This window comes from Neovison vison, chromosome 3 (assembly GCF_020171115.1).
Source record: "Neovison vison isolate M4711 chromosome 3, ASM_NN_V1, whole genome shotgun sequence".
NCBI classification, from domain to species: domain Eukaryota; kingdom Metazoa; phylum Chordata; class Mammalia; order Carnivora; family Mustelidae; genus Neogale; species Neogale vison.
The window spans coordinates 115,786,757-115,798,828 of record NC_058093.1 but is presented as its reverse complement, the minus strand read 5'-3'; the positions used below and the strand labels follow the sequence as shown (position 1 = coordinate 115,798,828).

General features: G+C 39.4%; 1 protein-coding gene across 1 annotated transcript in view; it reads left to right on the top strand.

The window, feature by feature from the left end:
- The window catches only part of LOC122902781 (conserved oligomeric Golgi complex subunit 2-like), a 44,062-nt gene extending 42,410 nt beyond the window's left edge, over positions 1–1,652 (top strand). The window contains exon 9 of the mRNA XM_044242751.1: positions 1,534–1,652. Coding sequence (XP_044098686.1) covers positions 1,534–1,591 — 58 coding nt within the window. The 3' untranslated portion in view covers positions 1,592–1,652. The remainder of the gene's footprint in view (positions 1–1,533) is intronic.
- The last annotated feature ends 10,420 nt before the right edge of the window (positions 1,653–12,072 follow it).

The following is a 12,072-nucleotide window of genomic DNA, read 5'->3' as shown; positions in this document are numbered from 1 at the left end:
GGGAAGTGAAGTCAGGTCTCCAGAGATTGGCCCAGAAATGCATTCACACTGAAGGGCAGCTTCAAGAGCTAGGGCGGCTCTGGTAACATGTTCTAGTAGAGTGGAAGTAGGGAGGGCACAGTCTTCAGTGCAGGGCAAGGCCAGCAGAGATGGGCGCAGAGCCTAGAGCTCAGGTGGTCCTTGCTGCTCCCTTTATGGCCTCGAGGACATCTGTTGGAGTTTCTCTAAAAGGGTTTGGAATTCTCAGCCCCAGACTCTCCCCCTGCAGGTCTTCACACTCATAGGAATAGGAATCCTGGCTATGAGCAAGCCTTGCAAGGGCAGCAACCACGCTATCCTCATCACCCATGCTCAGCCCTGGCAAAGTCAGGTGAATATGCTCCTGAACTGGAATCTGGTTCAGGTGTGAAAAGGATCCCTTTGTAACTGGCTCAGGCCTCTTGGGCCCCAGACAAAGCAGGTGTCTGCCCAGCCTCTCAACAAGGGTAGGCTTCTGAAGACAGTGAAGGGTCTTCCTGCTTTGATTGTATCTAATCCAGGTTCCAAGGAACCATGCTCTTCACCTCTGTTTTCAAGTGGGCTATCTGCTGGGACCTCTTCTAGGACCTGAATGTTGACCTTCCTCTTTCAATGTTTCCAGGACACCAGTGTATGTGCCCAAGCCAGTGAACCATTATGCGAGGAAAAACAGAGCATCTTTTTCATCTCTGGAACTCTAGGGCTGTGCTATTTAGCATGGTAGCCACCAGCCAGATAAGCCGCTTCTATGTCATCGAGCCCTCTTTCAGGTGTCCGTCAACTCTAGGTGCCAGTGGCCACCATGTTGGATGGTGCAGAGAGAATACCTCCACCCTCCTGGACAGTGTCCTGGGCAGATGCTTTGAGTCCAGCTCAACTTTCAGAAAGGGAGAGTAGCAATCTCCATATGATTTATTTCCTCTTTCGGTCTCTCTCTCTTTTTTAAGACTTTATTTATTTGACAGAGAGAAACACAGCAAGAGAGGGAATGGGAGAAGGAGAAGCAGGCCTCCCACTGAGCAGGCAGCCCAATGCAGGGCTGGAATCCAGGACCCCGGGATTATGACCTGAACCGAAAGCAGACGCCCAACAACTCAGCCACCCAGGCACCACTTTTGGTCTCTTTTTAATTCTCTCTTTTAGTCATAAGCTTCTTTTATAACTCTTCCCCATTCCTTCCTTCATGACTCTCACCCTGAAGGACCTGGTCTCATCCAGACAGCTAAGGTCACTGGATCTTCAGCGTTCATAAAATCTCCCTACAACCCCTCTCACACACTTTCCTAGTACTGCGCTGGTTTCTGAATGCCAAGCTACATTATAATGTGTTGAGTAACCCTGAATGCCAAGGTAGCAGGGCTGGGAGTCAGAAGAGCTGGGCCCACCATGCTGGAGTGGTCACAGGAGTGCTGACTCTTCCCTGAGCACTCCCTACACAGGAAATTTCCTGCATTGGATGGCTCTGGACATGCATGATTGTTCTCTTCCTTTCAGCTCTCAATTTCTTTCCAGCAGGAGTCTGCTTCAAGAAATTCTCTTGTCATGGACTCTAGAGAAAGGATTGAAGAAGTAAAAGAGCATGAAAAAGTAGAGGAAATGGGCATGTGGAACAGGTGCACAGAGGAAGCAGAGAAGGCAAGTAAATTCACATATACTTTGTTGCTTTCCTATGTTTTTATTACCACTGCATAAGAATTTTTTCTTAATTGAAAGGCACAGGCACAGTTTGGTGGTTGTACTAGAAAGAAAAATCCTTCCTAGGGCAAAAGAGAAGCACTCCAGGAAGCTACTCGCTGTTGAAATGCAGCTTTCATGACAGGACTCTCTTGAGTGGAGGGTTGGGCAGAAAGAAAGGGTCATCTTTCTACTCCTGTTCCATGAAACCTGAGACAACGAGCTCCTCCCTTGGCCCAGGTCTGTGGGACTCAGACTGTTCATTCCTGGAGATGAAGAATCTTCCCCTTTCCTTTTCATTATTTCCCTGTCCAGGCAACCTGACCCTGAAAGCTGCCTGCTCATCACCCAGGTGAAATGACTGTGTGTGTTGACACATCACACCCTCAGCACAGAGTAGCAAACTGGCCTCAGTACCTTGTGACCCCTGGGCATTCTGGGGCTCAAGGTCATTTTCCCACGGCCTAAGAGGGAACTGAACCCCTCTTCCATCTATTTATGTGACCCCTATAGATTCCTGCTTGTGCTACAGATTCTGTCACTGCTCATTTGAGTGCCCAACCTGGGCCTCAGAGGAGCTGGAGCTTGCCCAATGTAGGTGGGTTCTTCTTTTGTTTTTGTTTTTGTTTTTGCAGGGGGCTTTAGTCAGCCATGAGGCAACAACAGAGCTGCCTCTCAGCTCCTCCATGAACACTCCTTTCTCCCAAGTCAGCTAATGTAGTGCCAGTTATTTCCTTCCTGAATTGTGTGGACTTGGAATGCGTTTTGGTGAATCTTCTTTATATTTAATGTTGGAAGTCCTATATTTTTAATTTAAAATCAATTAATTAATATACACTATCTATATTAAGCAATATTTCCTTCCAATGATTTTAAAAATATATTAACCTTAAATAGAAAGCATCCCAAACCAAGAAAGCTCTTGAATTATTATGAGGCAATTACCCTAGTAACTGTCACTGAGGTCATTCTCTCTCCCATAGACTTTTAGTCATGCAAAGTCATCATAGATTTCCTGTTAACCATCTGTCCTTACATTCTTTCAAGGCATTTCTTGTCCTAAGTTTGGTCATCCGTCTTCAAGGGATCATGAGAATAATATTGCCTAAGTTCTTGCATGATGACTTGAATGTCAAGACTTTTATTCTGTATAAATCAGGTTTTCTAGCTAGAAAATCCATGGCTCACTGTTTCTTCTGTTCAGTGTCTTTCAATACATTACTCCATTTTCTTGTGATACTAAATATGGCTCTCAGAAATGTGAATGACATTCTCATTTCCCTTCCTTTATATGTCATTTGCTCTTTTTTCCTAGATGCCCAAGGATTTCCCTTTTCCTTGTTTTAATTAAATTTTACATTAAATTTAATTTTAATTTGATTTTCTCTCAATGATTTTATGAGACTACGTCTTGCCATTTGTCATTCTGAATCAGTACTCAGGGTGCTCTGTTGATCATACAGTTTGAAAGCACTACTGTGTTTCCGGGAAACTTTCTGTATTTTTATTTTAACACTTTTTGTCTTTCCTTTGTTTTTCTCACAGGTACTCCAATTATTCATTTTCTCTCTTTAGCCTCACATTTTGACATTTTCTCTCAAATCTTGTACTATCTTGCTTAGTTTCTTTTTTAGGATTTTCCTCTTCTTGCTTTCCATTCTCATATAACATTGTCTGCTGCCTTGTGCTTACTACTTTACATTTCATTTATGAAGCGAAGTTTCAATATGCTGATGCTTCTTCCCTGAGGCCTGTTCTTTCATCACTGGGTTTTTCTAACTAATTTATGGTGTCATTCAATATCCTGTATAATTTCCTTAATGCCTTTCTCTTCATTTTTGAAAAAAGTACACTAAAATAGATGAAGTCTGTCAAGAAACGATGCTTTCGTTTTCTGCAGTGGCGCTATTCTAAAGTTACTTCCCTTTCCTCTTATAGTCCCACTGCCTGGTATTTGAAAGCACTATTTTCTGTCATTAAACTTGTTTTCTTGGATTTGTGGAAAGCAGTGTGACTTAAAGAGATCTGCTTGCCTCACAGAGCTCTTTCTCTCCTACTGTTGCTGTGAAGTGCTCAAACCCATGGAAGCTTGCTTTTGGAGTTTTTCCAGCTGTGTCCCCCTATCCCTCATTCATAGGGCTCTGCTCTTTTGCTACTTCTACTGCAACTGTCCTTCTCTACTTTGGTTTTGTTCTTTAATGTAGTGAGTAGCCTGTACAAGTTGGAAGGGACAACTGCCTTCATCTTCCCCAAATCTATAGCTACTCCTTTACGTGGTTATCTATTTTCAGATTCATTTAACTTTAAGGTGATTTTTAATTATATACATGTTTTTTAATTATTTCATTTTAGAATTTCTTCTAGGTTTATTTTTATTAGGTACTTTATTCTTATACTTATTGATTTTTAGTTTTTCATTTATTTTAGTCATGGATTTTCTTTTTTTTTTTAAAAAACTTATTTTGAGTCTTTTGATTTTAGAGTCGTCAATGTTAGGAGTAGGAGTGAGGTAAAGCATAACCCAGAGCCTTTACTGTGGTTTCTATGGACAAAACAAGGCAGAGCAGGGGAAACAGTCTAGGATTGGCCAGTTTGAAAAATGTCAACCGGCTCTAGGATATAAGGTTGGTTTTTATTTTTTTTATTTATTTTTATTTATTTCATTTTAAAAAGTAGAATAGATTAACTTATATGGCAAATATAATCTCCTCTGCTAGGTTTTTGAAAAAAAAAAAAAAGATAAAAGATCCCAGCTCAATGAAGCTTATGGTATTAGGCATACTTCTCTGTCACCCTGCATTAGGAGGTAGATGCTCCATGATGGGGAAAGAAGGCCTCCAGACATCCTATCTTGCCAAACTGAGCATTAGACAATTTGCATTACAGGCCAGGGCAAGGATAGGTGGGGTTCTAGTATTTTCAGTGCACCATACTCAGGAAGAGCCTCTTCCAGAGTAAGGCCTGGATGGTAGAGAGTCCAATCTTGGCCACACTTGCCAGGAATGTCCCCTTGACAACAATCAGCTGAGTCCAGGATGAAAGACTGGCATCCTTCCTCTTGCAAGAGGATGCTGTAACCCTCAGACTGGGGGACAGAGAGCCCTGTGTCCTTGGCTCCAGCCATCTGGAGTGGAATTTGTTTCATGCTGAGCTGGGGATGGTGAAGAAAAAAAGCAGGTTGTGGTTCACATGTCACAGACTTTTACTGTTCTTACTAAGTTTTTGTAGGTTTTCTTGAATACATTTTCCTTCATTTGCTGTATGTCTGTAAGACCATTGCTATACCCTTTCATTTAAAAAAAAAAATCATCTTCACTAGTTTCACTGGAGAGTTGGTCAAGAGAACCATGCTGTAAGTGATAGTCCTAGCTGGTAGTTTTGAGGTCATCTGTTATTCAGCAAGTGATAACAGATACAATGGCAATGAATATTTAAAAATTAACAGACACAAGGAAATGATTAGAGGTATATAAAATGTTTGGCATTTATGAAGTCTGAAATCTTTGTCCATTTCTGCTTTATCTTATATCTTCTGGTTACTTCATGAGCTTTGTTTCCTTTCATGGTTGGTTCTGTTTGACCATATTCTGGTTTTTATTCTTGGCAAAACAAATTACAGTGATTTCCTTACACCAGGAATGAATGTACCCTCCTTTAGAGCAACTCAGCATTGTGTCAGCCGGAGGCTGGAGCCCTATCAGTCACAGACCACCTCAAACCACATTCATACCTTGATGTTGGTTGACAGATGCCTAGATCATCAAACTGCAAGGGCTCATCTACCCGTTCCTTTACTTTCTCCTTTCCACTCCTTCCATGCATGCTCCTGGACTTGAGGAGACCAGTGTGTCTTATCTTGTTATGCTCTTTGGGATCCTAGTGTAATATGGGGAACATTTCCTATAAAATTCTTGATATGGTTAATTTTATGTATTGACCTATTTGGTTCACAGTGTCCAGATATTTGGTCCAACGTTATTCTAGATATTTCTATGAAAGAGTTTATTTTGGATATGATTAATACTTAAATCAGTGGACTTTGAGTAAAGCTTAGGTCTTTCTGTAATGCAAGTGGCCCTCACCTCATCAGTCAAAGGCCTAACTACAACAAAAACAAACTGTCCCAGAGGAAGAAGGTTATTATACCAGCCGACCACTCCAAACTTGAACTGTAATATTCTCTCTTCATAGGTGTCCAGCCTAACAAACTTTGAACTTTGTGTTAAAATACCTCTGGGATTTTTAACTTATGGAAGGGACTGTATGATGATACAAAGATGCAAATGACATTGAGGAATTTTTGTTACTTGCATTTCCCAGGAAGAAGAGGAGGCATGCCACTTCACACAGTTTGAAGTCAGGAGACAGAAGTAGGAGTGAGGTGAAGCATAACCCAGAGCCTTTACTGTGGTTTCTATGGACAAAACAAGGCAGAGCAGGGGAAACAGTCTAGGACTGGCCAGTTTGAAAAATGTCAACTGGCTCTAGGATATAAGGGTGGTTTTTATTTGTCTGACACCTACTTTTGCAGTAATTTAGAATGAGAGAACTATTGGTTTCAGTGGATCAGAGTGAGATAAAGAAGGTGTTAAGGTAAGGCCTTGGGATTGGTTGGTTTGCATATGAAAGGTATGTTACCAGTGATTATTATCTTCATGAATAGAACAGCTCTCCTTGCCAACCTCTAGTAAGATGTCTGGTCACCATAAAATACAGAAAATTAAAAATATGATTAATATAGTCTTGAATTGCAATATCAGCTCTTCCAGGGTCTGAGCCTGCCAGCCCACCCTACAGTTTTTGCATTTGTACTCTCCATAACCATGAGCCAATTCCTTAAAATAAATTTCCTCCTCCCCCCACTCAATGTATAGATAGATATTGACATAGATACATATCTCATATATTTATGTATAGATATCCAATTTGTTCTCTGAAGAATCCAGATAATAAGCTTCCTTCCTACAGCCTCTGCAGATATCTCCTGAAGCCTAGTTTTGGACTCCAAGAATATCCTTGCAGCATAAAGAACTTTGGGAATCAGATATTCTGATTATACTTCAGTTTCGGGCTTTCTCTCAGAATTTGGCCTATCAGATCCCTGCTATTTTTCTACCTCTTCAATACCTTTATGAAGATTGTTTTAAGACTTTATTTTATTTTTTCTTTTTTTGCCTTTTAAAAAAAGATTTTCTTTATTTATTTAACAGATGGAGATCACAAGTAGGCAGAAAGGCAAGCAGAGAGAGAGGGGGAAGCAGGCTCCCTGCTAAGCAGAAAGCTTGATGTGATGCTCTATCCCAGGACCCTGAGATCATGGCCTGAGCTGAAGGCAGAGGCTGAACCCACTGAGCCATCCAGGTGCCCCTTTTTTGTGCCTTTTTATTGAAATTCTAGTTAGTTAACATATAGTGCAATATTAGTTTTAGGTATACAATACAGAGATTCAGTACTTCAATATAACACCCTGTGCTCCTCACAAGTGCCCTCTTTAATCCCTATTAGCCATTTAACCCCTGACCCACCTCTCCTCTGGTAACCATCTATAATGGTTTGTTCTATTTTGTTTGCCCTCTATTATTGAGTACTCTCTATATAAGATTTTATTTTTTTAAGTAATCCTAATGTGGGGCTCAATTTCACAACCCCAAGATCAAGTGTTGTATGCTGAAAGAATGTCCAAGATGGAGAAAGAGTAAGAGAATTTAGTTTCTTCTAGTCCCAGGAATTCTACTAGATAGCTATCTAAACATTCTGTACACCTATGAACTTAACCTGAGATCTAAGAAAATAATAGTTATAACTCTAGACATAGAAAAGTGATCACTTTCTGCAAGGTAGGAGCTGTGGAGAAGTGAATCCCAGATAATGTATGGGAAGATAGACTATGGGGGGAGGGATCCTCTGTCAGATGGCTACCAGTAAGTGATATACTGGTGGAGCACAAAATTAGAACATTTAAAGTTTTCACTGGTGAAGGACATCACTCAGGCTGCTAAGCAGGGGAAGGACCCTCGTTGGGACAGTGTGGTCTCAGGATGCTTGGGGTCACAGGAAGAATAGGGGTGCCTGAGTGGGGTAAAGATCCCAGGCATTGGAGTGGGAAATCTGGCTGCAAAGAATGAGCCTAGGAGCGGGCTCTCAACTCAACTGCCTACTGTGGCACAGTCAGGCCACTTCTTTCTGAGTAGATGCCCAAAAAGCTGAATAACTGGCAAGACCCCCATGTCCTTCCCCAGGAGGAAAGTCTCAGGAGGGCTACAGGAGTCTGTAGGGTTTGGAATGGGGGCATGGGCCTGAGATAGAAACACTTGCTCCCAGTGAGCATAGAGTATGGCTGGAGATTAGGAAGACAGGTGTGACTGACTGTTTTTCTCTGAGGTCTCACTAAGGAATGGCCCCAAACTTTTGGCTCTGGGGTCAGACATTGGGAGGACACCCTTTTCATTCTCATCCTATAAAGCTACACAGAAAGCCTTCAGGGATCAAAAAATCACATAAAACAAACTGGAGCAGATTAATTAGCCTGGGCCCTGGCAAGGGTGGTACAATTCCCCCTGGAGCAAAGACACTTGAGAGTCGGTGCAACAGGCCCCTCTCCGAGAAGATCAGCAAGAACACACAGCCAAGACCAAGTTTACCAATGACCGAGAACTGCAAAACTCCAGGGCTAGGTTAATATAGCACAGAGAATTCACGGCTTTCCCCCCATGGTTCTTAAATCTTTCAACTTTAATTTTTTTTCTTTGCTTTCCTTTTTCAATCAAATTCTTATTTAATCAACTACTTCCCCCCCACCTCCCCCATGGCAGCAAAGCAAGTTTATTGAGCAATAGCAAAGTGATAGTACTTTGAAGGGGACCTAACAGGGTTGCCCTTATTAACTCCTTAAAATCTTTTTTTATTTTCATTTTTACAGTTATACTCTGTCCCTTCATTGTATTTCATTTTTAATATATTTTTAATATATATGCTTTTTTCTTTACAATTTTGGAATTCAGTTGCTTCTAATAGACCAAAATACACCCCAAATCTAGTATTCTATTCATCTGTCAGATCATATTTTTATTGTTGTTTTTCTTTCCTTATTCCTTTTTTTGTTTGTTTGCTTTTATGGGGTTTTTAAAATTTTTTGCTAAAGTCTCTCTTTTTTAAAAGATTTTATTTATTTATTTGACAGAGAGAGATCACAAGTAGGTAGAGAAGCAGGCACAGAGAGATGGGGAAGCAAGCTCCCTGATGAGCAGAGAGCCCAATGTGGGTTTGATACCAGGACCCTAAGATCATAACCTGAGCCAAAGGCAGAGGCTTAACCCACTGAGCCACCCAAGCACCCCTTGTTAAAGTCTTTTTAAATGTTCATCTGTACATCCATGTTTTATCCTTTCAATATATTTAGTTTATTTAATCCTATTTTGGATATACAAGTTTTTCTTTCTTTACAATTTTGAGATGTAGTTTCTTCTAATGAACTGACCAAAATACACTCAGGCAATAGTGTATTCCTCTGTCCTGTTCACCTGTCTGTCTATATCCCTTTTGTTGTTAGTGGGGGTGATTTTTTCTCTTTCATTTATCTTGTCTTTTAGTTTCTATTTTTATAATTATATTATATCCTTTCATTGTATTTAACCTTATTTTATACATATATGTTTTCTTTTTTTTACACTTTTGAGTTCTAGTTTTATACACACAGATTCCAATGTCTTTCTCTATTCTGTTCACTTGTCTGATTATATTCTCTCTCTTTTTTTTTCTTTTCCTTTGTTTTAGGTCTCATCTGATTTGTTTAGTGAATTTTGAAATCTCTGGGGACATTGTTGCCATTTAGTGTTTTGTTCTCCTGTTCTTCTATTCTCTGGACAGAATGACAAGATGGAAAATCTTACCTCAAAAAAGAGAACAAGAGACAGTACTGACTGCCAGGGGCCTAATCAGTATGGACATAATTAAAATGTTGGAACCAGAGTTCACAATAATGATTATAAAGTTAGTTGCTGGCTTTGAAAAAAACACAGAAGGCAGTAGAGGATCCATTTCTGGAGAAATAAAAGAACTAAAATCTAACCAAATCAAAATTAAATTATTGATTATTAATGAGATGCAATAAAAAAGTGGTGGCCCTAACTGCCAAGATAAAAGAGGAAGAAGAGAGAATTAGTGATGCAGAAGACCAAATGATGGAGAATAAAGATGCTGAGAAAAAGAGATAAATAACTACTGGATCATGGGAAGAGAATTCGAGGGATAAATGATATGATAAAGCAAAGCAATATTAGAGTAATTGGGATCCCAGAAGAAGAGGAAAGGGAAAGAGGAGAAGAAGGTACACTAGAGCAAATTATAGTGGAGAACTTCCCTAATTTGGGGTAGGAAACAAGCACCAAAATCCAAAAGGCACAGAAAACTCCCCTAAATATCACTAAAAATAAGCCAACACTCCTAACGTATAATAGTAAAATTTAAAAATCTCAGAGACAAAAAGAAAATCATGATAGCAGCTCAGAACAAGAGGTAGTTAACCTACAAGGGTAGAAATATTAGACTGGCAGCAGACCTATCCACAGAGACCTGGCAGGCCAGAATGGACTGGCATGGTATATTCAGGGTGCTAAATGAGAAAAATATAAAGCCAAGAATATTTTATCCAGCTAACATGTCATTCAAAATAGAAGGAGTGATTTAAAGAAGAAGAAGAAGATGATGATGAAGAAGAAGAAAGAAAACCTTCCAGGACAAATAGAAACTTAAAGAATTTGTGATCATGAAACAACCCTACAAGAAATATTAAAAAGAATCCACTAAGCAAAAAGAGCCCAAAAATAACATAGACCAGAAAGAACAGAGAAAATATAGAGTAAAAGCCACTTTACAGGTAATATAATGACGCTCAATTCATATCTTTCAGTAGTTATTCTGAACATCAATGGACTAAATGTCCCAGTCAAAAGACACAAGGTATCAGATTGAAAAATCAAAAAACAAAAAACAAGACCCATCGATGTGCTGTCTGCAAGAGACTCATTTTAGACCCCAAAACACCTCCAGATTTAAAGTGAGGGGGTGGAAAATCATTTATTATGCTAATGAATATCAGAAGAAAGTTGGGATGGCTATCCTTGTATCAGATAAATCAGATTTTAAAACAAAGACTATAATAAGAGATGAGGAGGGACAATATATCATAATTAAAGGGTCTATCCAACAAGATCTAACGATTGTAAATATTTATGCCCCTAACATGGTATGAGCTAAATATATAATGCAATTAATAACAAAATCATAGAAATACATCAATAATAATACAATAACAGTAGGGGACTTTAACACACCCCGCACTGCAATAGACAAATCATCTAAGCAGAAGACCAACAAGGAAATAAGGGCTTTGAATGGCACATTGAACTAGATGGACTTCAAAGATATATTCAGAACATTCCATCCTAAAGCAACAGAATAGACATTCTTCTCAAGTGCACATGGAACATTCTCTGAAAGAGATCAAATAGTGGGTCACAAATCAGGCCTCAGCCAGTAACAAAAGACTGGAATCAGTTCCTGTATATTTTTGGACCACGAGCTTTGAAACTGGAACTCAATCACAAGAAAAAATTTGAAAAAAATACAAATACGTGGAGGCTAAATAGCATCCTACTAATGAATGAATTGGTCAACCAGGAAACTAAAGAATTTTTAAAAATCATGGAAACAAATGAAAATGAAACAACTGTTCACAACCTTTGGGATGCAGCAAAGGTAGTAAGAGGGAGGTATATAGCAATACAAGCCTTTCTCAAGAAATAAGAAAGGTCTCAAATACGCAACCTAACCTTACATCCAAAGGAGCTGAAGAAAGAATAGCAAATGAAGCCTACACCCAAGAGGAGTAGAGAAATAATAAAGATTAAAGCAGAAATTGATGAAATATAAACCAAAAAGAACAGCAGAACAGATCAATGAAACTAGAAATTTGTTCTTTGAAAGAATTAATAAGACTGTAAATCCCTGGCCAGAATTATCAAAAAGAAAAGAGAAAGAACCCAAATAAAATCATGAGTGAAAAAGTAGAGATCATAACCAACATTGAAGAAATACAAAGAATTATGAGCAACTATATGCCAACAAATTAGGCAATCTGGAAAAGATGATGGTTGCAGTCCCAGAGATGCATGAGCTACCAAAACTGAAACAGGAAGAAATAGAAAACCTGAATACACCTATAACCAGCAAGGACATTGAAGCAGTAATCAAAAATCTCCAAACCAGAGCCCAAGGCCGGATCGCTTCCTGCGGGAATTCTCCCAAACATTTAAATAAGAAATAATATGTATTCTTCTGAAGCTGTTACAAAAAAATAGAAATTGGAAGAAAACTTCCAAC